General features: G+C 46.1%; 1 protein-coding gene across 1 annotated transcript in view; it reads right to left on the reverse strand.

Moving 5' to 3' along the window:
- The window catches only part of LOC132400110 (solute carrier family 12 member 5-like), a 338,827-nt gene that overhangs the window by 5,257 nt on the left and 307,312 nt on the right, over positions 1-26,258 (reverse strand). The window contains exons 19-26 of the mRNA XM_059981187.1: positions 23,692-23,887; positions 21,035-21,204; positions 16,892-17,023; positions 14,447-14,554; positions 4,395-4,517; positions 3,599-3,632; positions 1,478-1,670; positions 137-151 (exon numbers count right to left, since the gene is read on the reverse strand). Of these exons, the coding sequence (XP_059837170.1) occupies positions 137-151; positions 1,478-1,670; positions 3,599-3,632; positions 4,395-4,517; positions 14,447-14,554; positions 16,892-17,023; positions 21,035-21,204; positions 23,692-23,887 (971 nt within the window). The remainder of the gene's footprint in view (positions 1-136; positions 152-1,477; positions 1,671-3,598; positions 3,633-4,394; positions 4,518-14,446; positions 14,555-16,891; positions 17,024-21,034; positions 21,205-23,691; positions 23,888-26,258) is intronic.

Raw genomic sequence — 26,258 nt, forward strand, 5'->3', positions numbered from 1 at the left:
CCCCGAAAAAGGCACCCTCATTAACTGTCAATGGGCAGTGAAATCTGCATTCCTATAAATGACACATAAACATGGTTTACAAATCTATTAATGGGCGAAGAAGGAATACGATGGGAAAACAATCAATTTGACTTACAAATTCTCCCATTCACTGGTAGCATGTGGAATGTGAGAGAAAAAAAATCAATTAAAATGATTAATAATTCTGACATAGAAGTCAATTATTAAATGCACAATCTGCCTCATTCTGGCCTTGCGCCTCATTGTCTACCTGCATTGCACTTTCTCTGTAGCTTTTACCTCATTCTGCAATACTGTTTTACCTTGTTCGACCTCAGTGCACTATGTAATGATTAAAATAGCATGAACAGTATGCAAGACAAACTTTTCAGAGTATCTTGATGCATGTGACAGTAATAAGTCAATTTCATTTCCACTTCCAATTCCAAGCCAAGATTCATATGATACATCTTCCGGGATAAGATGGTGCCAGTGAACAACGTGACCAAGGGTGGCATCCTCCAAACGGTTCCCGGCACTACTTCTTTCACTTCTTTTACGCCTTCTTTTTCTTTCAAGTGTGGTTCTATGGCTGTTGGAGCCGGTGATCTACACTTTGGTGGTCTGATGGAGCGATCAAATGCTTTGCTGCCTCTAAAGGAGTTCGATCAGGTTTCAGAAGAAACGTGTGGCCTAGAGGCAAGAAGCCTGGAGACGGTGTGCGAACCCCAGACCGACTCCATTTCTCCCCAATCTCGCTGATTAAAGTGCCGAGGAAAATTGAAATCATCAAGGCGAATGCAGAAGGTGAGCGGGTGTTCAGTACTGTGTCTTGCTTGCTGCAGCCGGAGGAAGGTGTCTGCATGTGTTGGTCTCCCTCGCCCTCTCGCTCGCTGCTTCTGAAGGAAGGCCCCTGCATTTGAATGGCACTCTCTTGCTTGACGCTGACAGGGGATGATGCTGGATTTCTGGGCCTCGGGCAAGGTTTTATCAACATGGCTTGTGGATCATAGTTCACGTTACTATCTGTTTCTGGCTTCTGATCAACCCTTTTTGTTGTTACTATCTTGGACAATTTAGTATCGGGGTGGCCCGCAGATAATGAACTGAATGTATCTGGCTGGACTGTTGATTTTGTGTATTTTTTGCTTTTTTTGTTGCTGTTTGCACCATTTGTTTTTGTTTGTGGGTTTGGGAGATGAGTGTTGATTTTTTTTTGAATGGGTTTCATGGTTTTCTTTGTTTCGTGACTGTCTGTGAGGAGGACGAATTTCTGGGTTGTAAACTGCATACATACTTCGATAATAAATGTACTTTGAATCTTGAATACTTGAACCTCTGAGCCAAGATGAGGATAAAGCTCCTAATATTTGGATATGTTATTACAAATATCTAGCACAGGTTTAATTTTATTTTAGGTGTAGTTTTATAACTTGCCAGTTTCTCATTTGCCTGATTTCAGATGAAGTATACTCACGGTTTCATACTGAAGAGATCCCGGATTTCTTCTGGTGTGACGGGTCCTTTGTTTTTACTTCTGTCTCCTGCTGTCTTGTCTTTCGTCCAGGTCAAGTGAACTTTCTCCCCAGGTGTGCTCGTCTCATCAGCAGGTGACTGCGAGGCTATTGACTGAGTAGAAGCTGTCTTGTCAAGAATCAACTGAATCTGGAGCACGGAGGAAAGAGAGAAGATACTAGGAGTAAACTGCATTGATGGTGTTTTAGAATCTAATCTGGAAGGGGATGAACTAGGCTCTGTAGTGAAGGAGTGGAATTCTAGGCAAAGTGAAAATGATCTTTTTTTTTGTTTCTTATCAATGTCACAGTTATTGTCCATCTCAAATTATCTCAAGAATTTAGAGACAAATGTACTCTCCAATGGATTTTCAGCTATATGATAAGTTGGAGGAAAAGTGCAAATGATGTTCGCCTTCTCTAACTTCAGATAATTTCTCCCTCCCCCCACACCTCTACCTTTCTTTTTCCATTCCTCATTCTGGTTCCCCTCTTACCCCTTCTCTTCTCTTCACCTGCTTATCACCTCCCTCTGGTGCCTTGCCTCCTCCCCTTTCACGCATGGTCCACTGTCCTCTCCTATCAGATTCCTTCTTATTCAGCCACTTATTTTTTCCACCTATCACTTCCCAGCTTCTCGTTTCAGCCCCCCTCCTCTTTCCCACCTACCTTTCCCCTCACCTGGTTTCACCTACCACTTTCTAACATACTCTGTCCCCTCCCCCGGCTTCTTCCTCCTTCCTTTCCAGTTCTGATGGAACTGACAGCCTGAAACTTGACATGGAAACCTTTGAAAAGAATATACAAAAGTTGCTTACAGAAAGAATTTTGATAAAACATTTCAAGTTACCAAGAGGCTGCGTTTCTTATCTTTATTCAATACAAGGATCAGACAAAGCTACAGAGAGTCACAAACTCAGCCAGCTGCATCATGGGGCCAACTCCCCCAGCATCAAGGACGTCTTCCAAAGGCGGTCTCCATCATTATGGAGCCCCATCACTAGGATGTGCCCTCTTCTTATCACTATCTTTCCTTTATTGCTCTCTTTTTGCACAACTTATTTAACTTAAATAAAAGTTTTTTTTGTTGCAACGGTGCCATAGATGGTCCCAAACCTGGCTGCAAAAAGAGGACTGTTGGGTACAGGGCTAATAGCCTTATCCTGTAAAAGCCCAGACCTACAGAAAAGCCAACAGAAGTTCCTGAGACCCCATCCCTGGGAGAAGAAAAAAAATCATAGATAGGTTACACTTGGGGGCAACTTGAAAGAATGGCCCAGGAGAGACGATTTTGGTGAGCTGCTGTTGGCAGCCTATGCCCCAGTAGGAGTGTGGGCTAAGGAAAAGAAAAATGTTCTTATTTTATTTGTAGTTTTTTAATGTATTGAACTGTAATGCTGCTGTAAAAAAACAATTTTCACAATTTTATGTCAGTGTTACTGATTCTGATACAATGCAATAAATTCTACTGTATTTCTTTATTTTCCTGTAAATGCCTGCAAAAAAATGAATCTTAAGGTAGCATATGGTAGCATATACTGTATGCAGATTGATAATGTTTACTTTGACGTTGTCTTTAAAATGAACTCTCATTTCTCCAGATTCTTTCTATGGAACATCAAGCTCTATCAAAGAATGCCATGTTATGGCTCTGCACTAAGAAGTATTTGAAAAGAAAGAGGATCATAACACATGTTGCTCTTCATAATGCCCCTGTACTTGGCAAGAGGAACAAAAGCAGCATGAGAGGCTCAGGAGTCACATTCTTAGCCAAGGCTAATCAAACCCTACAAGTGAATTATCAACACCAACCACGAAACAAACAGAAGCAACTGAGTCAAAAGAGTCTTTAGAAGCTGCAAAGGTCTACCCTTCAATCAAATCATGTCCATTGTGCAGTAAGACATAAGAAGGTGAGACTCTTTGATCTATGCAAAAAGCTGGCAACTGGCTTTCAGGTATCTCTGTCCAACCTTCCCCTTCACTGTACAGCACACACAATATGGCAGAGGATTTCACAGGCCAGGCAGCATTGTGGAGGGAAAAAAACTGTCAACCTTTTGGGCTGAGCTCCTCCATCAGGTCTGGTCCTGACTGTGGAGGTGAGGAAGAGCAGGCCTGATAAAGGGCCTGGACCCAAAAGGTCAACTGTTTATTGTCCTCCATGGATGCTGCCTGACCTGCTGAGTTACACCAGCATTTTGTGTGTGTTGCTCTGGATTTGCAACATCTGCAGGATCTCTTGTGTCTCACTTTTTCCCCTCGCTGTAATTGCTAGGATAAATATCATGCACTGACCCATCAACTTCCCGTTAGGGAGGGAGTGTGGGGTTCTGTGGGGCAATGGAGAGGTGTTTAGTTGTGACACTCCTACTACTGTAATCTGTTGTGTATTCATCCATTACTTTGTTATAAACACAAGAAATTCTGCAGAAATCCTTTTCCATTAATCATTCTGGTTACCCCATCCTTTCCCCACATCTGTCTACCACTTCCCTCTGGTTTCATTCTTTCTTTCTTCACCTATTAGATTCCTTCAGCCCTTCACCTCTCCACCTATCACTTCCCAGCCTCCTACTTTAGCTCACCTTCCCCCTAACCGGGTCTCACTTATCGACTGCCAGCATATACTCCTTCCCCTCACCCCCATCTTCTTATTCTGGCTTCCGTCCCTTCCTTCCCAGGCCTGATAGGAGGGTCCCAGCCTCCAGCGTTTTGGGTGTGTAGTTCATTAGTTTGTGATGTTCTTTTCCAGCTTTTCAATTCCTTTACCAACGTCGCACACAATTTCAGTGCTTTGTCTCCATCAGCCCATTAGGCCCATCAGTGAGGTTGAACTGACCGTTTGGAGCCATTGACCCTTTGCTATAATCGTCATACCTCCTCCTCGGGCTTCTCTTCGGCACTTCCCTCCTGTTCATCCTGAGAGCTCAGTCTCAGCTTGGCCTTCGCTGGATGTTTACGGCGAATGGAGCCCCGTGACTCATCAGTAATGCACTGAATCTGGGTGGGAACAATGGAAGAGGTTGTCTTAACAACACTGGCTTCTTTCATTCAGGAAATGACCTTAGTGATTGACGAATGCTTGGGAGACATCATAGATCTTGAGGCACAATGGTTAAACCTATTCTTTGTTCAGCTCAGCCTGCCTTACCAGTGCACCAATCATCTGAGCACAAACACTCACTTGTACCTAATATCAAGGCCACTAAACGTATATTCATGGTCTTCTGCTGTTGTAGCCCACTTACTTCAAGATTTGATGCCCTGTACATTTAGAAATGATCCTCTGCACACTGCTGTTGTAATGAGTGATTATTTGAGTTACTGTCCCCTTCCTGTCAGCTTGAAAAGGTCTGGACATTTTCCTCTGACCCTCTCACTAACAAGGCATTTTCACCCACTGAACTGCCACTCGCTGGATGTTTTTTTTTGTATGCATTCTCTGTAAATCCTACAGACTTGTGGGCAAAAATCCCAAGAGATCAGCAATTTCTGAGATACTCAAACCACCCTGTTTGGCAGCAACAACCATTCCATGGTCAAAATCACTTAGACCACATTTCTTCCTCATTTTGATGTTTGGTCTGAACAACAACTACACCCCTGGACAATGTCTGAAAGCTCTTATGTATTGCATTGCTACCGCATGATTGATTGATCAGATATTTGCATTAATGAGCAGGTGTACCGAATACAGTGGCTGCTGAGAGTGTGTTGATTGGTTGATTGTGATGATATTATGCCACTAGGCAACCAATTGGTTGGTCAGCAGTTTCAATGCTGTGCACATGCTCAGTGCTGCTCCTTGGCACTGTACCTCTTTTTCATTTTACTTTGAGCGAAAATTGTGATCTCTTTGAAATTTCTTTCATCATTACCATTAAAAGTTCAGTAAAACAGCATGGGTGGAAGGGTATACTCTACGAAGGCACTGGAATGTGGTGACTCCTCATGTGTGGTTCCAAAGGGAATCACCAAATATTCCTGTTTAGGATGAAATCCACAGTCACAGTCATAGGTACTTCAGTAAGGAATATTGTTTTAAGACATTTAAACAAGCTATTGATCCTCACTAGTTATTTAATTTTTATATATATTTCTTACTTTAATTTATAGTTTTGTTTACGTATTGCAGTGTAATGTTGCAATTTCATGACATATGTCAGTGACTTCAATACAGGAGGAAGTCGTTCCTGTACACTCAGTGGCCACTCTATTAGGTACAGCTGCTCGTTAATGCAAATATCTAATCAGCCAATCATGTGGCAGCAACTCAATGCATAAATGCATGCTGACATGGTCACGTAGTTTTGTTCAGACCGAAACATCAGAATGGGGAAGAAATGTGATCGAAGTGACTTTATAACGGTAGAGTGATTGCTGGTGCCAGGCAGAGTCGTCTCAGAGACTGCTGATCTCCTGGCATTTTCACGCACAACAGCCTCTGGAGTTTACAAAGAATGGTGCCAAGAAACAAAAAGCATCCAGTGAGCAGCAGTCCTGTGGGTGAAAACACCTTTTTAATGTGAGAGGTCAGAGAAGAATGGCTGACTGGTTCAAGCTGGTAGGAAGGCTATAGTAACCCAAATAACCAGGTGTTACAACAATGGCATGCAGAGGAGCGCAGCACGTGAAAACTGGAATTGGGTGGACTACAAAGGCAGAAGGGCATGAATGTACACTCAGTGGCTGCGTCATTAAGTACAGGAAATAGACAATAAAGTTGCCACTGAGTGTATGTTCTGCTCTTTCCAAAATCATCTCTCCTGTGCATTGCTTTTGTTAAAATCAAGATTCAGTCTCCTGCACTCTCATTCTTTCCCAGGACTTCAATACAGGGGGAAGCTTCTCCTATATTATGACAATGGCAATGCTTCAAAAATGCTCTTTCTTGCATACATGACTTTAGGCAGACATGAGATTGTGAAATGCATTTAATAAATGAAAATTAGAACATAGAAATTTACAGCACATTACAGGCCCTTCAGCCCACAATGTTGTGCTGACCATGTGACCTACTCTACAAATTGCCTAGAATTTCCCTAGCGCATAGCCCTCTATCCTTCTAAGCTCCATGTACCTTAAAATACCCTATTGTGTCCGCTTCTACCACCGCTGCCGGCAGTGCATTCCACGCACCCACCACTCTCTGTGTGAAAAACTTACCCCTGACATCCCCTCAGTACCTACTTCCAAGCACCTTATAACTATGACCCCTCCTGTTAGCCATTTCAGCCCTGGGAAAAAGGCTCTGACTATCCACACGATCAATGCCCCTCATCATCTTGTACACCTCTATCAGGTCACCTCTCATCTTCCATTGTTCCAAGCAGAAAAGGCCAAAGTATACTCAATCTATTCTCATAAGGTATGCCCTTCAATCCAGGCAACATCTTGTAAGTCTCCTGTGCACTCTCTCTATAGTATCCACAACTTTATTCAACCCAATTTTCTCCAATCTTAAATCTGAATTGGCACACATCGTGCCTTGACTTCCCATGTTCTCTTCTGTAACTCTCCACTTCCTCTGCATGATTATATTTCTCAATAATGAAGTATTACGGCTGTTCTCATTGACATTGGAAATGTTGAGGTAAGAATTAAGTAGCGATTGATTAAACATTGTCTCTTTGTCAGTTGTCTGGAGTTCCACGAGAATGCATTCTCAGCCTCCTGCTTTGGTCCCTGTACACACACAGCTAAGAGGCCAGACTGCTCTATGTCTATTTCAGATTTATAGATGACACCACTGTAGTGGGCCGCATCCCAAATAATGACAAATTGGAATTTAGCAAGGGGATAGAAATCCTAGTAACATGGTGTATATACAACAAACTTTCCCTCAATGTCAACAAAACCAAAAAGCTGATCGTTCACTTCAGGAAGTGATAGTGTACGTGTTCCTGTTTACATCAATGGTGCTGAGGTCGAGAGGGTTGAGAGCTTCAAGTTCACAGGAGTGAACATCATCATAGCCTGTTCTGGTCAACCACGGAGATGGTATGGTCAAGAAAACTCACCAGTCCTTCCACTTCCTCAGAAGGCTAAAGAAATTTGGCATGACTTCTTTGATCATCATTAATTTCTACTGATCCACCCTGTAGAAAACTCTGCTGCCTGTGATGGCAAGAACTGCAGAGAATTGTGGACACAGTGACAGAAAATGTAGAGCAGTGGAGACGATTCACTGGTGAGGGATAACTTTAATAATAAGCTGCAAAGTAACAAATCCACAAGCGGCCACTAAACAAGAGAGAATGGATACTTAACACAACAAGGGAACTGAAGGCTACGAGCAACAGGCTGAGGCTGGCTGGTTTGTATGAGTGAACAAGGTCTGTGAATGAGAACTGGGTTTAAATAGGCTGCAGGATATGATCTGGAATTGAGTGGCAGGTGACTTCCGTTAGCTGAGTGGAGACTGGGAGGAGCCTGACAGATCAGCACATTGCTGAATCCAGCCACCTCTTTGTGCTCCACGTACGGATGAACCCGGAACAGTACAGCACAGGAACAGGCCATTCACCCTGCAAAGTTCTGCCAAACCAGCTAAAAAGCACATCAAAAACACCCAAACACTGATCTCTCCTATCTACACCATGTCCATAATCCTCCAGCTTCTGTATATCCTTGTGCCTATCCAAAGGTCTCTGAAAAGCCTCTGATCTATTTGCCTCTACCACCAGACCAGGCAGTGCAATCTGGGCATCTACAACTCTCTGAAGGCTATGTGGAATTAGGATATAAGGTCAGCTCAACTTTGTGAGCCACGGGGCTTGGAATGTGCTGAGTTGTTCTATGTTCTATTCTTCTCACTGTCCCCGTATAGCAGCCAGCGTGAGCAAAGACCCCAGTCACCACAGACATTCTCCCTTCTCACTGTCTCGGTATAGCAGCCAGCGTGAGCAAAGACCCCAGTCACCACAGACATTCTCCCTTCTCACTGTCTCGGTATAGCAGCCAGCGTGAGCAAAGACCCCAGTCACCACAGACATTCTCCCTTCTCACTGTCTCGGTATAGCAGCCAGAGTAAGCAAAGGCCCCAGTCACCACAGACATTCTCCCTTCTCACTGTCTCGGTACAGCAGCCAGCATGAGCAAAGACCCCAGTCACCACAGACATTCTCCCTTCTCACTGTCTCGGTATAGCAGCCAGCGTGAGCAAAGACCCCAGTCACCACAGACATTCTCCCTTCTCACTGTCTCGGTACAGCACCCAGCGTGAGCAAAGACCCCAGTCACCACAGACATTCTCCCTTCTCACTGTCTCGGTACAGCAGCCAGAGTAAGCAAAGACCCCAGTCACCACAGACATTCTCCCTTCTCACTGTCTCGGTACAGCAGCCAGCGTGAGCAAAGACCCCAGTCACCACAGACATTCTCCCTTCTCACTGTCTCGGTATAGCAGCCAGCGTGAGCAAAGACCCCAGTCACCACAGACATTCTCCCTTCTCACTGTCTCGGTATAGCAGCCAGCGTGAGCAAAGACCCCAGTCACCACAGACATTCTCCCTTCTCACTGTCTCGGTATAGCAGCCAGCGTGAGCAAAGACCCCAGTCACCACAGACATTCTCCCTTCTCACTGTCTCGGTATAGCAGCCAGAGTAAGCAAAGGCCCCAGTCACCACAGACATTCTCCCTTCTCACTGTCTCGGTACAGCAGCCAGCATGAGCAAAGACCCCAGTCACCACAGACATTCTCCCTTCTCACTGTCTCGGTATAGCAGCCAGCGTGAGCAAAGACCGCAGTCACCACAGACATTCTCCCTTCTGACTGTCTCGGTATAGCAGCCAGCGTAAGCAAAGACCCCAGTCACCACAGACATTCTCCCTTCTCACTGTCTCGGTATAGCAGCCAGCGTGAGCAAAGACCCCAGTCACCACAGACATTCTCCCTTCTCACTGTCTCGGTATAGCAGCCAGCGTGAGCAAAGACCCCAGTCACCACAGACATTCTCTGTTTCTCTTCTCCCACTGGGCAGAAGATACAAAAGCCTGAAAGCATGTACCACCAGGCTCAAGGGATAGCTTCTACCCCGCTGTTACTGAACGGCCTAGTATGGTAAGGTGGACGTTTAACCTCACAATCTGCCTCATTTTGGCTTTGAACCTTATTGTATATCTGCATTGCACTTTCGCTGTAACTGGAACACTTTATTGTACATTCTATTCTGTTTACCCTTTAACTACAGTGCACGGTTGTAATGAAATGATTGTGGCGGCTCTTTTCCTAGCGTATGCGAACCGACTCACAATTAGATAGCCTACGGGGGTTTGCGAGCACAGAGCTTTGGAGCCTCTTCGCCATGGGGGGCCGGTTGACAGAGGCTTAAAAGTGAGGCTGAAGTTTTCGAATAAAGTTTTTCCTTCGACTGCAGTTACCGACTCCGTGTCGTAATTTTAGCGCTGTTTGTAGCACACCGCTACAATTGGTGACCCCGACGGTCCAAACGATTTTTGGACCAGAAATGACCGACGCCGCCCCTGTTCATGCGGTTTCGTTGAAACTGCCGGGTTTCTGGACACAGCGCCCGGACCTATGGTTCCAGCAAGCCGAAGCCCAATTCCACGTTCGCCGGATCACCTCAGAAGACACCCGCTACTACTACGTGGTGGGCTCCCTCGACCAGGACACAGCGGCCCAGGTCGCGGAGTTCGTACAGTCGCCCCCGACAGACGGCAAGTACACGGAATTCAAAGCCCTGCTCCTCAGGATTTTCGGACTCTCACGGCGCGAGCGGGCTGCCCGTTTACTGCACCTGGATGGCTTGGGCGACAGACCTCCATCGGCTTTAATGAATGAGATGTTGTCTCTGGCCGAGGGACACACAGGCCTCATGTTTGAGCAGGCATTCCTGGAGCAGCTGCCCGAGGACATACGCCTGCTGCTGTCCGACGCGGATTTCAGTGACCCCCGGAAGGTGGCAGCCCGGGCGGACTTGCTGTGGAACGCCAAAAAGGTGAGCGGGGCGTCCATCGCACAGATCACCCAGCCACGCTCCCGGCAGCAAACTAGTCCAGGCCCGGCCGCAGAGCCCACTAACCCCCGGCCCAATGACCACTGGTGCTTCTACCACCAGCGGTGGGGCGCAGAAGCCCGCCGTTGCCGCCCGCCCTGCAAGTTCCCGGGAAACGCCAGGGCCAGCCGCCGCTGATGGCTACGGCGGCTGGCCATCGGGATAGCCTCCTGTATGTGTGGGATAGCAGGTCGGGACGCCGCTTTTTGGTCGATACTGGGGCTGAGGTCAGCGTTTTACCTCCGACAAGTTACGACACTCGCAGCAGGGCACCGGGTCCCCCCCTGAGGGCCGTGAATGGCAGCACAGTAAGGACCTATGGCACCCGTCAGGTGCAGCTACAGTTCGGCCCCAGCCAGTTCACGTGGGACTTCACACTGGCCGCCGTAGCCCAACCGCTTCTGGGTGCGGATTTTTTGCGAGCTCACAGCCTGCTGGTTGACCTGCCCAGGAAGAGACTGGTACACGCCGAGACCTTTCAGACGTTCTCCCTGGGCGCGGCCCAGTTGCCAGCCCCTCACCTCGGCTCCATCACGCTGTCCGACAACGACTTCACCAGGGTCCTGGCGGAGTTCCCATCGGTTCTGGCACCGCAGTTCACAGCAGCCATGCCCAGGCACGGCGTACAGCACCACATCCCGACACAGGGACCACCCCTCCATGCCCGTGCTCGGCGGCTTCCCCCGGACAAGCTCCGACTGGCGAAGGAGGAGTTCCAGAGAATGGAGGAATTGGGGATCATCCGGCGGTCCGACAGCCCCTGGGTTTCCCCCCTGCACATGGTGCCCAAAGCGACGGGGGGCTGGAGACCGTGCGGCGACTACCGCAGGCTGAACGAGGCTACCACACCGGACCGCTACCCTGTGCCGCACATTCAGGACTTTGCGGCAAACCTGCACGGCGCCCGGATCTTCTCCAAGGTCGACCTTGTCCGAGGGTACCATCAAATCCCGATGCATCCTGACGACGTCCCCAAGACGGCTCTCATCACCCCGTTTGGCCTCTTCGAGTTCCTCCGCATGCCGTTCGGCCTGAAGAATGCCGCACAGACGTTCCAGCGGTTAATGGACGCGGTGGGACGGGACCTGGACTTCGCGTTCATCTATTTGGATGACATCCTCATAGCCAGCAGCAGTCGTCAGGAGCATCTGTCCCACCTCCGTCAACTCTGCGCCCGACTGAGTGAGTACGGTCTTACAATCAACCCTGCCAAATGCCAGTTCGGACTTGATACCATTGACTTCCTGGGCCACAGGATTACTAAAGACGGGGCAACCCCTCTGCCCGCTAAGGTAGATGCGGTCCGCCACTTCCCCCGACCCACCACGGTCAAAGGCCTTCAGGAATTCGTAGGTATGGTCAATTTCTACCGCCGCTTCCTCCCTTCAGCTGCCCGGATCATGCGCCCCCTGTTCGCCCTGATGTCGGGTCCGAGCAAGGACATTACCTGGGACGAGGAGTCCGCCGCCGCTTTCGTTCAAACGAAGGAAGCTTTGGCTGACGCCGCAATGCTAGTACATCCCAGAATGGACACCCCTACCGCCCTCACAGTGGACGCATCAAACACGGCAGTCGGTGGGGTGCTGGAGCAGCTCATCGCAGGTCGCTGGCAACCCCTGGCGTTTTTCAGCAAACACCTGCGGCCACCCGAGCTCAAGTACAGTGCTTTTGACCGGGAACTGTTGGCGCTCTACCTGGCAATCCGGCATTTCAGGTACTTCCTAGAAGGTCGGCCCTTCACCGCGTTCACGGACCACAAACCGCTTACCTTTGCGTTTACGAAGGCATCCGACCCCTGGTCATCCCGCCAGCAACGCCACCTGTCCTACATCTCTGAATACACAACGGATGTCCGGCACGTCTCGGGTAAGGACAATGTCGTGGCGGATGCGCTCTCTCGCCCTACCGTTCATGCCCTTTCCCAAGGGGTAGACTTTGAGGCACTGGCAGAGGCACAGCAGGTAGATGAGGAGATTCCGAGTTACAGGACTGCAGTCTCTGGTTTGCAGCTCCAGGACTTCCCCGTGGGCCCAGGTGAGAGGACCCTACTCTGTGACGTCGCCACCAACCAGCCCCGTCCGGTCGTCCCCGCAGCCTGGCGGCGACGTGTTTTCGACTCCATTCATAACTTGGCGCATCCCTCCATCCGGACAACTGTCCGGATGGTTTCCAGCAGGTTCGTTTGGCACGGACTCCGCAAACAGGTCAGTGAATGGGCCAGGACGTGCATGCACTGCCAGACGGCCAAGGTTCAGCGGCACACCAAAGCCCCACCGCAGCAGTTCCATCCCGCCCACCGGCGTTTCGACCACATTCATGTGGATATCGTGGGCCCCCTGCCAGTGTCGCGCGGAGCGCGTTACCTCCTGACTATCGTGGACCGGTTCACAAGATGGCCAGAGGCGGTCCCGCTCACCGACACCACCTCCGAATCTTGCGCCCGAGCCCTGATCGCCACCTGGATATCCCGCTTTGGTGTACCAGCCCACATTACCTCCGACAGAGGCGCCCAGTTCACCTCCAGCCTGTGGTCAGCTATGGCCAGCCTTTTGGGGACTCAGCTGCACCACACCACTGCCTACCACCCACAGTCGAACGGGCTAGTGGAGCGTTTCCACCGTCACCTGAAGTCGGCCCTCATGGCCCGCCTGCGAGGAGCCAACTGGGCGGACGAGCTTCCCTGGGTCCTTCTCGGCATCCGCACAGCGCCCAAGGACGACCTGCACGCCTCGTCGGCCGAGTTGGTATACGGCGCGCCCCTGGCCGTCCCCGGGGAGTTCCTACCAGCCCCGAGGGGGCAAGAGGAAGAACCCGCTGCAGTCCTGGGCAGACTTCGCGAGAAGCTCGGTAACCTGGCCCCCATACCCACTTCACAGCATGGGCGGCACCCGACCTGCGTACCCAAAGACCTACGGAACTGTAAGTTTGTGTTTGTACGAAGGGGCGGGCATCGGCCACCGCTGCAGCGGCCATACGAGGGGCCGTTTACGGTGCTCCGGAACAACGGGTCCACGTTCGTGCTGGACGTTGGGGGGAAGGAGGAGGTTTTCACGGTGGACCGCCTCAAGCCGGCCCATGTGGACCTGGCGCAACCGGCCGAGTTTCCGGCGCCTCGGCGCAGAGGCCGACCTCCCAAGCAGGTTCTGGCCCTGGCTGTGGACATTGGGGGGTGTATCGCCGGTTCTGGGGGGGGGTTATGTGGCGGCTCTTTTCCTAGCGTATGCGAACCGACTCACAATTAGATAGCCTACGGGGGTTTGCGAGCACAGAGCTTTGGAGCCTCTTCGCCATGGGGGGCCGGTTGACAGAGGCTTAAAAGTGAGGCTGAAGTTTTCGAATAAAGTTTTTCCTTCGACTGCAGTTACCGACTCCGTGTCGTAATTTTAGCGCTGTTTGTAGCACACCGCTACATGATCTCTATAAACAGCACGGCAAGTTTTTCACCGTGTCTTTGTACTTCTGACAACAATAGACCAATTTACAAATTTACCAATTTATCTCTTCCATGCACAGGCAGGAATTATATTGTAGTGTGTATAACACACAGATGAGGTTAAAAAAATCAACGGCACCAAGCACTGAGCCAGACTCTCTACAAGTATAGATGGTGTGCCCCAATATCCTGTCTATTCTTCTAAAATTTTGATTGCGAGGCTATCTTTAATGTTAGCATAACAAATTAATATTAGTGCACAGTCACATTCCCCAATGTATCAGTACATTCCAGGATCTGAACTTCTGATAAATGTTCCGTACATCTGAAGGTATATTTCCAGGAACCTTATTTCCCTCCAGCTATGTGCTGTTCTTGTATGGGTTAATGACAATTTAACAAGATAAGGTCTGCATTTTAAGATATGACATTGAACTCAGTATCTGGAAGATGTGAGATGAAGTAACTGGTCACGTACCTCGCGCTCCCGCTCATTCTTTGTCAATTGCATTTCCTTCAGGATCTGGGACCTCTGCTCCATCATCAGAGTCCGCTCGTATGTGTAAGCTGAGATGTCACTGTCGTGCTGTGGGGAAGATTGAGGCAGCAGTCAGGGAAATGATTCCTACTCTCAGTCAATGGGAGGCACAACAGGGTAGTAGTTATTGTAATGTTTTACAGGGGTTCAATTCTTGCTGCTGTATGTAGAGAACTGACACGTTCTCCTTGTGTCGACGTGGGTTTTCTCCAGATGCTCTGGTCTCCTCCCACAGAGGGTGACGAGTGTTGGAAAATGGGGTGATGGATGTACAAGCGGAGTGTTGGGAGTAGGAGGGGGGTGTTGGGGGTGTATGTGGGTTGTTGGAAGTAGGATGGGAGTGTTGGGAATTGGAGGGGAGTGTTAAGAGCAGGACGGGAGTGTTGGGTGTAGGAGGGGAGTGTTGGAGAATGCTGAGAATTGGAGGGGAGTGTTGAGAGTAGGAGGGGACTGTTGGGAGTACAAGCAAAGTGTCTGGAGTAAAAGGGAGTGTTGAGATTTGGAGGGGTGTGCTGAGGGTAGGAGGGGAGTGTTGGGTATTTGGCTGGTGGGTTGGGTGTGGATGGAGTGCATTAGACACACATAAAAAAAACCAGTAGGCCCAATTTTGGAAAAATGGAGAAATTACCATCCTATCATCTTATATGCCTCTATCAAGTCACCTCTCATCCTCCTTTACTTCTAAGAGAAAATCTCTGGGTCCCCTCAAACTTTCCTTATAAATCATGCTCTCTAATTCAGCGTCCTGCTAAATCTCCTCTGCCCATTCTCTAAAGCTTCCACATCCTTCTTACAATGAGGCGACCAGAACTGAGCAGAATACTTCCATGTGAAGTCCAACCAGAGTTTTATAGAGCTGCAACCTGATCGTTCAGCTGTAGATCGCAATCCTGCAACATACCATATGCCTTCTTAACCACCCTGTCAACTTGGACAGCAACTTTGAGGGATCTATGGAACTGGAACTCTGTTCCTGCATGCTTTTAGGAATTCTGCCATTAACCTTGTACTCTGCCTTCTCGTTCAACATTCTAAAGTGTATCACATCACAAACTCTATCTGTCACTTCTCAGCCTAGCTCTTCATCCTATCAATGTCCCATTGTAACCTATAACAAAATTCTACAATATCCCAAACAACACCAACCTTTTTGTCATCTACAAACTTATTAACCCACCCTTCCACATCCTTATCCAATTCTTTGATAAAAATCACAAAGAGCAGGGCGTGAGAACAGATCCCTGTAGAACACCACTGGCTACGCTCCATTGACTACCACCCTCTGACTTCTGTAAGCAAACTAATTCTGAATCAATGTACCCATGCCTCTTGACTTTTTCAATGAACCTACCATGGGGAACCTTATCAAATGCCTTACTAAAATCCATATACACCACATCTTCTACTCTACCTTCCTCAATTTCCTTTGTCACTTCCTCAAGAAAGTCAACCAGGCTCATAAGGCAAGACCTGCTCCTCACAAAGCTATACTGACTATCACTAATCAGGCTATGTTTCTCCAATTGCTTGCAAATGCTGTCACTATGAATCCTCTCTGACAGTTTGCACACCACTGATGTAAGACTCACTGATCTATAAATCTCAGGGTTATCCCTATTACCTTTCTTGAACAAAGGAATACCATTTGCCACCCTCCAATCATCTGGTACTTCTGCTGTGGCCAGTGAGGACGTGAAGATAGTTGCTGTCTCTTTCCTCACCTCCTGTAGTAACTTGGGATACATCCCATCTGATTCTGGAGAGTTACCTATCCTAATATTTTTCAAAAGTTCCAATTCATCTTCTTAATCATCTTCTCATCTTCAGTTCATCTTCTTTGTAATATCAATATGTTACAGCACATTAGCTTGTTTTATTCTGACCTCATATTCTTCGAGGTCCTTCTCACCGGTCAATACTACAGCAAAGTATTCATTAAGGACCTTCCCTACCTCCTCCACCTCCACGGGCATATTTCTTCTTTTATCCCTTATCGGTCCTACCCTCTCTCTACCTTTATTAGAATTTATTATGCACCTGATATTTATTGTTCTTCCTCAAGGTATTTTGTAATGATCTGATCTGTATGAACTGTATGAGAGACAAGCTTTTCACTGTATCTCAGTACACATGACCAAAATAAATCAATTCCAATTCCAACATTAGCTCTTCCCTTTGGTTCAATGATACATCTGTAACCCGATCTTATGGACAGCTAAGAAGAGTAGAAATCTCTTTTCATAGGAATTTAACATGCACAGATGCCTTCAACTTGGGCTTATGAAAATTAGCAATTATAATTATTTGTGTATGAGCCTATTCCTAGAGGAGGTCTTTAGTTGAGTAAATTCCATTTGTCACAAATTTTTCACCGGCATCTCATACCATCTCTACGACTTCCACCTCAGCTGCAATCCGCAGGTGATAGAGGAACACTGTAAGGTCCTTCTTCATTTGGATGCTGTTATCTTCCATTTGGGCCACTGTAAAAATGCGCATCTTGCACTTCTTCCACACCTATCAATCAATAAAAGGCCAGTAAAAGGCTCAGCAATATTTGTGAGATGTCTGAACACCCAGTTACACCCAATGCACGTTAGTTTTGACAGAGCCAGTAGCATTATACTGTTGTACATTAAACTATATGTTGTATATGCACTTTATGTAAACATAAAGTACATCTCCAGAATATTGTTGTCTTTTAATATTATTGTGTTAATATTATTTATGTGCTGTATGTAATACATGCACTGTGTTTTCACACTTTGGACCCTGAGGAATGATATTTTGTTTCACTGTATATGTGCACACTGTTGAAAGACAATAATTTGAACTTGAACTTGCTGAATACAGCTGAACAAAATAGGCCATTTTACAATGAGGATATACAGGATATATATAAAAAGGATATAATGAGGCGGTAAAAAGTATTCGCCCCCCTTGAATGATTTCATGTTTTACAACATTGAACCACAATGGATTTAGTGTTGCTTTTTTGGCACTGATCAACAGAAAAAACTCTTTCATGTCAAAGTGAAAACAGATCTCTACAAAGTGATCTATCTTACTTACAAATAAAACACACTTAAGTATTCATCCCCTTTAATATGACACACCAAAACATCACTGGTGCAGCCAATTGGTTTCAGAAGTCACATAATTAGTTAAATGCAGATCCGTTTTTGGAGACCTTTGTGTAGTCAAGGTGTTTCAATTGACTTTTGTTAAAATACACAGGTATACAGAAGGTCCAACTGCTGGTGAGTCAGTATCCTGGCAAAAACTACACCATGAAGACAAAAGCCCCTTCCAAGCAACTCCACAAAAAGGTTATTGAAAGGCACAAGCCAGGAGAACACAAAGTACACTGGAGATGCTGTGGTCAAATCAACATGTACAAAAAAGCTGGAGGAACTCAGCAGGTCGGGCAGCATTCATGGAAACGAGCAGTCAATGTTTTGGGCCAAGACCCTTCGTTGAGCCCTGACGAAGGGTCTCGGCCCAAAACGTTGCCTGCTTGTTTCCACGGATGCTGCCCGACCCGCTGAATTCCTCCAGCTTGTTTGTACGTGTTGACAAGCCAGGAGATGCATGCAATAAAATTTCCAAGTCACTGAATATCCCTTGGAGTACAGTTATGTCAATCAACAAAAAATGGAAAGAATATAACACAGCTGTAAATCTGCCTAGAGCAGGTTGTCCTCAAAAACTGAGTGACCATGCAAGAAGGGGACTGGTGAGGGAGGCCACCAAGAGACCTATGACAACTCTGGAGGAGTTACAAATTTCAGTGGCTGTGATGGGAGAGACTCCGCACACAACAACTGTTGCCCGGGTGCTTCACCAGTTGCAGTTTTACGGGAGAGTGGCAAACAGAAAGCCACTGTTGGAATAAAACTCACATGAAATCTTGGCTAGTTTGCTAGAAGGCATGATGTGGGAGACTTTAAAGTCAGCTGGAAGAAGGTTCTGTGGTCTGATGAAACCACAGTTGAGCTTTTTGGCCATCAGACTAAACACTATATTTGTCTTAAGTCAAACACTGCACATCATCAAGAACACACCATCCTTACCATGAATCATGCTGTGGGGATGCTTCATTGCAGCAAGCACTGGAAGGCTTGTGAATGTAGTAGGTAAAATGAATGCAGCAAAGTACCGGAAAATCCTGGAGGAAATCCTGATGTAGTCTGCAAGAGAACTGCAACTTGGGAGAGGATTTGTTTTCCAGCAAGACAATGGCCCCAAGCATTAAGCCAAAGCTACACAGGAACGGCTAAAAAACAACAAGGTCAATGTCCTGGAGTGGACAAGTCAGAGTCCAGACCTCAATCCATTGAGAATTTCTGGCTGGATTGAAAAGGGCTGTTCAGTCATGAACCCCATGCAATCTGACAGAGCTTGAGCAGGTTTGTGAAGAAGAATCGGGAAGAATTTCAATGTCCAAATGAGCAAAGCTGATAGAGACCTATCCACACAGACTCAAGGCTGTAACTGCTGCCAAAGGTGTATGTACTAAATACTGACTTAAAGGGGGTAAGTACTCATGCAATCCTCTATATTGTGCTTTATATTTGTAAAACATTTAGGTCACTTTGCAGAGATCTGTTTTCACTTTGACATGAGACAGTCTTTGTCTGTTGATCAGTGTCAAAAAAGTCAAATTAAATTCAGTGATTCACTGTTGTAAAGCAATAAGTCATGAAAACGTCCGGGGGAGGGGGTTGAATCATTTTTATAGACGCTGTATATCTGTGATTGGTTACTTTCCATTGAGGCTTTGGTATGTCATCTTCAATATCACATCTGAAACACAAGTATCTTTCCTTCAATGAATGTCAGATCTGTCTGTGCTATGTTCAAAAAAATCACAAATCCCTCAATAGCATCAAGATGGGAATATTATCTTCCATCAGTCCTGAAGTATGGCTGTAATTTCTTTGGAGGTATGCCCAGTTCTTGGGATCCTGGCATATCAGGAACATTTTGGATTGTGATGGAGCAGTACCTCTGCTTATGGACATTGTGAGTTCCTAATAACTTGGCTCATTCAGTTGCTTTGCTGGAGGTGCCCCAGTCTTTGGATGGAGAGTGGTGGAGAATGCTGGTGTGTTCTGATGAAGTCAAGCTTGGAAGTATGTGACACTGCAGGTTTTCTCGGGAAATTGAAGCAAGTTTTCTTGATTGACCAGGTAATGGACATTTCTGCTGTAACTGCAGTATGATAGTGCTCAACAGAGCTGTGCCGTGGATTCAGTGAAATACAGGAAACAGGTCACCAGTTGGTGCAGTTCTGCTGTTTACACTGACACTGTGGTCTTTGAGGAATCTCACCTCATATATCCCATGTTTTGTTTCAGCCGAACTGCTTGAAACACTAAGAACTCTTCTGGAAATGATTATTGACTGTGCTCTTTCCAACTGCATGGGTACAGAACCGGCAGCACAAATTAAAAGCGATTAATCTCTAGGCCTGAATATGATACAAGTAAATTGCTCCTGATAATTTGATAAACAACACGTTATCAATGATTTACTCACCATAGGACAGAAATATCAAATTCAAGTTCAATTATTATTCATATATAAATACCCATGAATACAGTCAAATGAAACAGCATTATTCCAGGGCCAAGGTACAGTCACAACAGTACAGTACCAACAGTCACACACAACACAAGGTACATACAGCACATATAAGATATTGGTAAAATAGTCACACTAAAAAAAATGTCCAAATCCCTGTTCATGAATATATTCTGACTTATAAAACATAATGATTTTAAATAACATTGTTAATTTTATTATTTAATACTGTAAATAAAGTTATAACTCTTATTATTCAGAAGTATCTCTCTGTGTAGGTGCCAAAACAAGTTATTAGGTGAACAACGCAACTCAGAATAATAATCTCACAGATGCTTTAGTCATTTATTTTTACATATCCCCTTGCACACTTCCAACACTTTCTGCAAGAAAAAAGACAATCAAATGGTGAAAAAGAAGATAGTCCTGTACTGGAACAACTAATTGCCCTATGATAGATGTGTCCTATTGTACGTAACTGGCCAGAAATTCAGATTCCAAACAGCTTGCAAACTTAGCTCTGTATCAATAGCGCAATTCAAATTACTGGCAGTTTCTTGTGGAAAAAGTGCTGTTCTATTAACCATATTCACTATTAATAAACAAGAATTTTACCATGAATCCTGCATCATCAGAATTTGTACGTTGATTTTTGGTGAGACCATAAGACCATAAAACACAGGAGCAGAATTAAGCCATTTTGCCCATCAAGTCTGCTCCACCATTCAATCTTGGCTGATTTATTAACCCCCTCAACCATATCCTCCTCTCTTTTCCCCATAACTTTTGATGAATTGAGAACCTATCAACCTCTGCTTTAGATACATACCCAATGACTTGGCCTCCACAGAACATTTCCTCCTTACCCTGTGGCTGTTGGTGTTAATTAGGGAACAGTAATACAAGACACACACAATGGGGTTACCAGAACTTTTATCTTACCTTGTGCTGCCTGAGGAGGAAAGGGAGCAGCATGAGCATTCCTCCGTCATGGACTATCCACCAGACATCGATGTAGCCCTCTGCATATCTCTCCTGATTAGACGGGAACGCAGCAACATTTTTAGCTACAAGGAGGGCCAAGCGAGCAGCAGTTGTCTCCCGAACCACTTCTGCAAAAGGAGAGGGCAGAAAGTGACTCATAGTTAGTTTGACTGTTTGGTTCTCCCACTCTTGCATTCAAACAGGTCTTTTGAAAGCATGTTATTACTTTCATTAACTTCTCAGAAGAAGCGGAGTTCAACATGACCTGAGCAACTACAAGAGGACACCACTTTAAATTAAGCCAAAAGAAAATGAAGCAATTTCCCTCACAAGGGACAGCAGAAATCAGGAATCTGAAAATGGGCCCTGACACTAGTATTGGTCCCAACTAAATTCAGGCGATGCTTCTCAAGTTGGCATTAGGCCTCGTTATAAAATTGCAGGAACAAAGGATGAGGCTTAACGCAGGTTGGACGAACAACACCTCATATTCCATCTGGGTAGCCTCCAAGTTGATGGCATGAACATCAATTTCTCTAACTTCTGGTAATTATTTCCTCCTTTTCTCTTCTCTTCCTTTCCATTTCCCATTCTGGTTACCCTCCACCCCTTCTCTTTTCCTCATCTGCTCATCACCTCACTTTAGTTCCTCCTCTCCTTCCCTTTATTCCATTGTCCACCATCCACTCCTATTAGATTCCTTCTACTACAGCCCTTTACCTTTTCCACCAATCATCTCCCAGATTCTCACTTCATTCCCACTCCCCCACCCAATCACCTTCCCCCTCACTTGGTCTCACCTATAACCTGCTAGCTTGTACTCCTCCCCTGCCCACCTTCTTATTCTGCCTTCTGTCCCTTTCTTTACAGTCCTGATAAACATTGACTGTTTATTCCTCTCCATAGATGCTGCCTGACCTGCTGAGTTCTTCCAGCACTTTGTATGTATTGCTCTAGATTTTCATCATCTGCTGAATCTCTTTTGTGTATCATCTGTCTGAAATATTGGTTCAGTTTTGTTCTCTCCAATATCCTGCCTGGCTGGGACACTTCTCACCCCTACATTTCAAAACCAGTTCATTCCTTTATCTCTGTTCTCACTCTCTAACTGCCCTAATTCACAGCTTTCATCAATAAAGGGCCATCATTTCCCTCCCTAAAGTCCCATTAACCCACCAGTCTGATGCTCTCATTTACAGTTAATCCCTAGGGCAATCATGGTGTCATCCTGTCATATATATTCCCTCTGTCAGACCCATATTCCCTCTGTCTGACCCACATTCCCTCTCCGACTCACATCCCCTCTCCGACTCACATCCCCTCTCCAACCCACATTCCCTCTCCAACCCAAATTCCCTCTCCAACCCACATCACCTCTGTGACCCACATTCCCTCTATCCAACCCATATTCCCTGTCCGACCCACTCATCCTCCAGATCGACATTCACTTCTTTTCTCTACTTTCCAGTTCTGAGAAAAGATCTTCAACCTGAAACTTAAACCTTTCTTCTCTTTCCACAGGTACCAGCCAGTATTTTCTTGAACCATTTCTACTGAAGCAGAGGTTATAAAATGACTTGTTATCTTCCCAGTAAATATTTTCCACATCTACAGATTGGTAAATTTCAGAAATAAGAAAATCCCTTCTTAAAGGATTGCTGGTGGTGGAGATGACTCAAGTCTGAGGGCTGATCGATCAATGGACTTACTGAGTTATCAGGCATTTACTGAGTTAGCCTACAAGATCTCACGGACATCTCTGAAACTCTCTAGTTAGTTTTAAGTACCAATCAAAGAGTTATACGCATCGAAACAGACCCTACAGCCCATCAAATCTTTATTGACCTTGAAGCACCCATTTATATTAATTCCATTTATTATTCCTACATTCCCAACACTTTTTTTCCAGATTCTACTGCTCACCTACATGCTTTGAGTAACTTACTGTGGCCAACTACACTACTGACCCTCATGTCTTTAGGACGTTGGGGTGGTGGGGAGGGGCTGCACCTGGAGCACCCATGGAGTCATGGAGAGAACATCCCGCCCTGCACTAAGAACACCCAAGGGCAGGATTGAACCCTGATCACTGCAGCAGTAAGGCAGCAGCAAAAGTAACTGCACCACTCTATGTACAAGGGTGTTTGACATTATACCTCAGAATGACTTAATCATGAGCATCTTCTAAACTCTAATGCTTTGGTGACCCTTTAACAATAGCATACAGTTCTATTCTTTCAGACACCCACGGACAAGTTTCTTAATGATCTGGTAAATAGTTAGTATTTATTTAACATTTCTCCCTTCATATTACTGATGTGACCACTGCAATTGTAAAATTACAATCTGACGGAGTGACATGAGAAAACAAAACCAAAAATCCAGTGACTTGTGGATGAGATACCTATTTTTTACTGAGTGACTGTGAATAGTTATTAACTCTGACTCTATAAACCTGAGTTACCTGCTCTAATACATGTAGGAGTTTGAAAGAAAATATGCCAATTATTCTACACCTAAATTCTTTCAATTCTTTTTCAGTGTGGTCCCTGAGCTCTTTTTAAAAAAATGCGTTTTGTCTCCTGACCTCTCAGATTTTTCAAGGTTACACATACCAATGATGTTTTTCCATGCTCTGGGATCATTGGATTGCCTCCAGGCTCGTGGCCAACCCATCAGGACAGTGTTGTGCTTCATTCCTCCCAGCCCACAGGACTGGATGAGGTGGGACATCCCATCGCGCAGGTTGGATGACACCACCGCCTGACTAAACCCTTTCACCTTCTCCACTTCCATCAGGCGTTTAATCGACTTTCCAGAGAGGCAGCGAGGGGGCAAGGTAAGAAAGAGAACAATGAGGACAGTTTGTCAGAGACATCAGCAGTTGTGGAACTGTTTGGTGGAGGGGCTGCAGTGATCAGAAAGTACATCTTTAGTCAGCTATACAGAGCATTGATTTAAAATCCTTATTTAAAGGTCTTTACAACTTTCCATTCTCTTCCCCGGACAGTTTGAACAATTGGGTGATAAAAATCTACCTATAAAGATCTTAAAATATCGTGCTTATCATGTGACATTGTTTCATGCCAATAACCTTTCCCTCAATGTCAGCTAAACAGAAGAGCTGATTAGTGACCTCTGGAAGGGGACGGTGTACATGGTCCTGTCCGCATCTATGGTTTTGAGATAGAGAGGGTTGCGAGCTTCAACTTCTTAGGAGTGAACATCAACAGTAACTTGTCCTGGTCTAACTATGCAGACTTCACCGACAAGAAAGCTCACTAGCGCCTCCATCTCCTCAGGAGGGCAAAGCGCTTTGGCATGTCCTCAATGATCCTTACCTATTTTTATCGATGTACAATAAAAACATCCTATCTGGATGCATGGTGGCTTGAAATGATTGGCACGTGACCACAAGGAACTCCAGAGACCTATAGACACAGCTCAATACATGACAGAAACCAGCCTCCCCTTTATGGAGTCTGTCTACCTTTCTCACTGCCTCTGTAAAGCAGCCAGCATAATAAAAGACTTCACTCGCCCTGGACATTCTCTCTTCTCCACTCTTCCATCAAGCAGAAGATCCAAAAGCCCAAAAGCACTTACCACCAGGTTTAGGAGTCCAACTTATACTAGGGAACAATTATACAGTTATAAGACTATTCAATTGTCCCCTAGTATGATAAGTTGGACTCTTGACTTCACAATCTACCTTGTTACGATCTTGCACTTCATTATTTATCTGCACTGGACTTTCCTTGCGGCTGCATCGTTATTGTTTTAACTTGTGCTACCTCAGTGCGCTGAGTAATGATCTGATCTGTATGAACAGTATGCAAGACAAGCTTTTCACCTTATCTTGATACATGTAACAAAGATAAACCAATTCCAATTCCAAAAGTCCTGAAGCAACAAAGGAAAGAGAAAGAGGAGAAGGGTCTTGGCCCTTGCATATATTGGAAGAAAATTCTGACAAATAGTGGTCTTCCTCAGTTATGAATGCCCATCTTATGGACACCCTGAACATATGGGCAAGCTGTTGGGAGACTGGTGGGTTAGATGGAGATGGCCAGTGGTTGTGGAGCTGCAAGCATCTTCTGTTGGATGGGAATGGAGCATTTCTTTGAGCCTTCGCTCACCCTCCCTATCTCAGGGGCTGGATGGAGCGGAGTAGAGCTGCAGCACGGAGCAGGCTCACCTGCTCACTTAGTGAGCTCGCAGCTGCTCCTCCCGTGCCTCACCATGATCTTCTCCCACACTTTTCTTTTGTTGATTTCTGACTTACAAACAGTTTGGGTGGCAAGTGGTTCTCCGGAGAGGAATCTGTGGGCTGGCTCTGTTCGGCAGGTCAGGCTGCACCTGAACATTTCCAGCAGTTTCTGTTTTTACTTCAGGCATTCAGAGTTCAACCAACCCTTTGCCTGCACAGACCACTCAGTCTGTTTGTCTTTGTTGCTTTTGCCTATTAGAGATGCTTATTGCCTCGCCTTTTTGCTGTGGAAATGTTCCTTGACAATTAGCTTGATGGCAAGATGGTGCAGGAGTGAGGTGGCTCGTTGCAAACTGCTCCCTGCAGATCCACTCATTAAATCCAAGAGTATTACAATCGTCCTACTCTTTTCAAACTATCTGTCCCTAACAAAGACTAATACTGTTTTTTTAAACCTCCTTACAGTTCTGCTGTTCTTCTGTCCTCCACGAGTTGACCTACCGACCCGACTCGTGGACCCCGGTGGAACTGACTGGCAAGGCCCCCTCCCGTTGAGTAGAAGATACGAGACTCTGGAAGCAAATACCAGCAGGCTCAAGGACATCTTCTACCCTGCTGTTGTCAGACTACTGAATGGTTCCCCAGTATGATAAAGTTGATTCTTGATCTCATAGTCCATCTCATCATGATCTTGCACCATACTGTTTACTGGGACTGCACTTTCTCTGTATCTGTCGTTCTTCATTCTGCATTTTGTTACTGTGTTTTCTTGTGCTACCTCAATGCACTGTCTAATACATTGATCCGTATGAACAGTGTGCAGGACAGGCTTGTCAATGTACCTCGGTACGTGACAGTAATAAACCAGATCTGATGACCAGCCCCTGCTGGATGTCATCTTGCTCCTGCCGCATGCAGGCGCTGGCTGCTTCACGGCTGAGGAGCCAGGAGAGGAACTGAGAGCAGTCGTCA

Source organism: Hypanus sabinus, chromosome 9 (assembly GCF_030144855.1).
Source record: "Hypanus sabinus isolate sHypSab1 chromosome 9, sHypSab1.hap1, whole genome shotgun sequence".
NCBI lineage: Eukaryota > Metazoa > Chordata > Chondrichthyes > Myliobatiformes > Dasyatidae > Hypanus > Hypanus sabinus.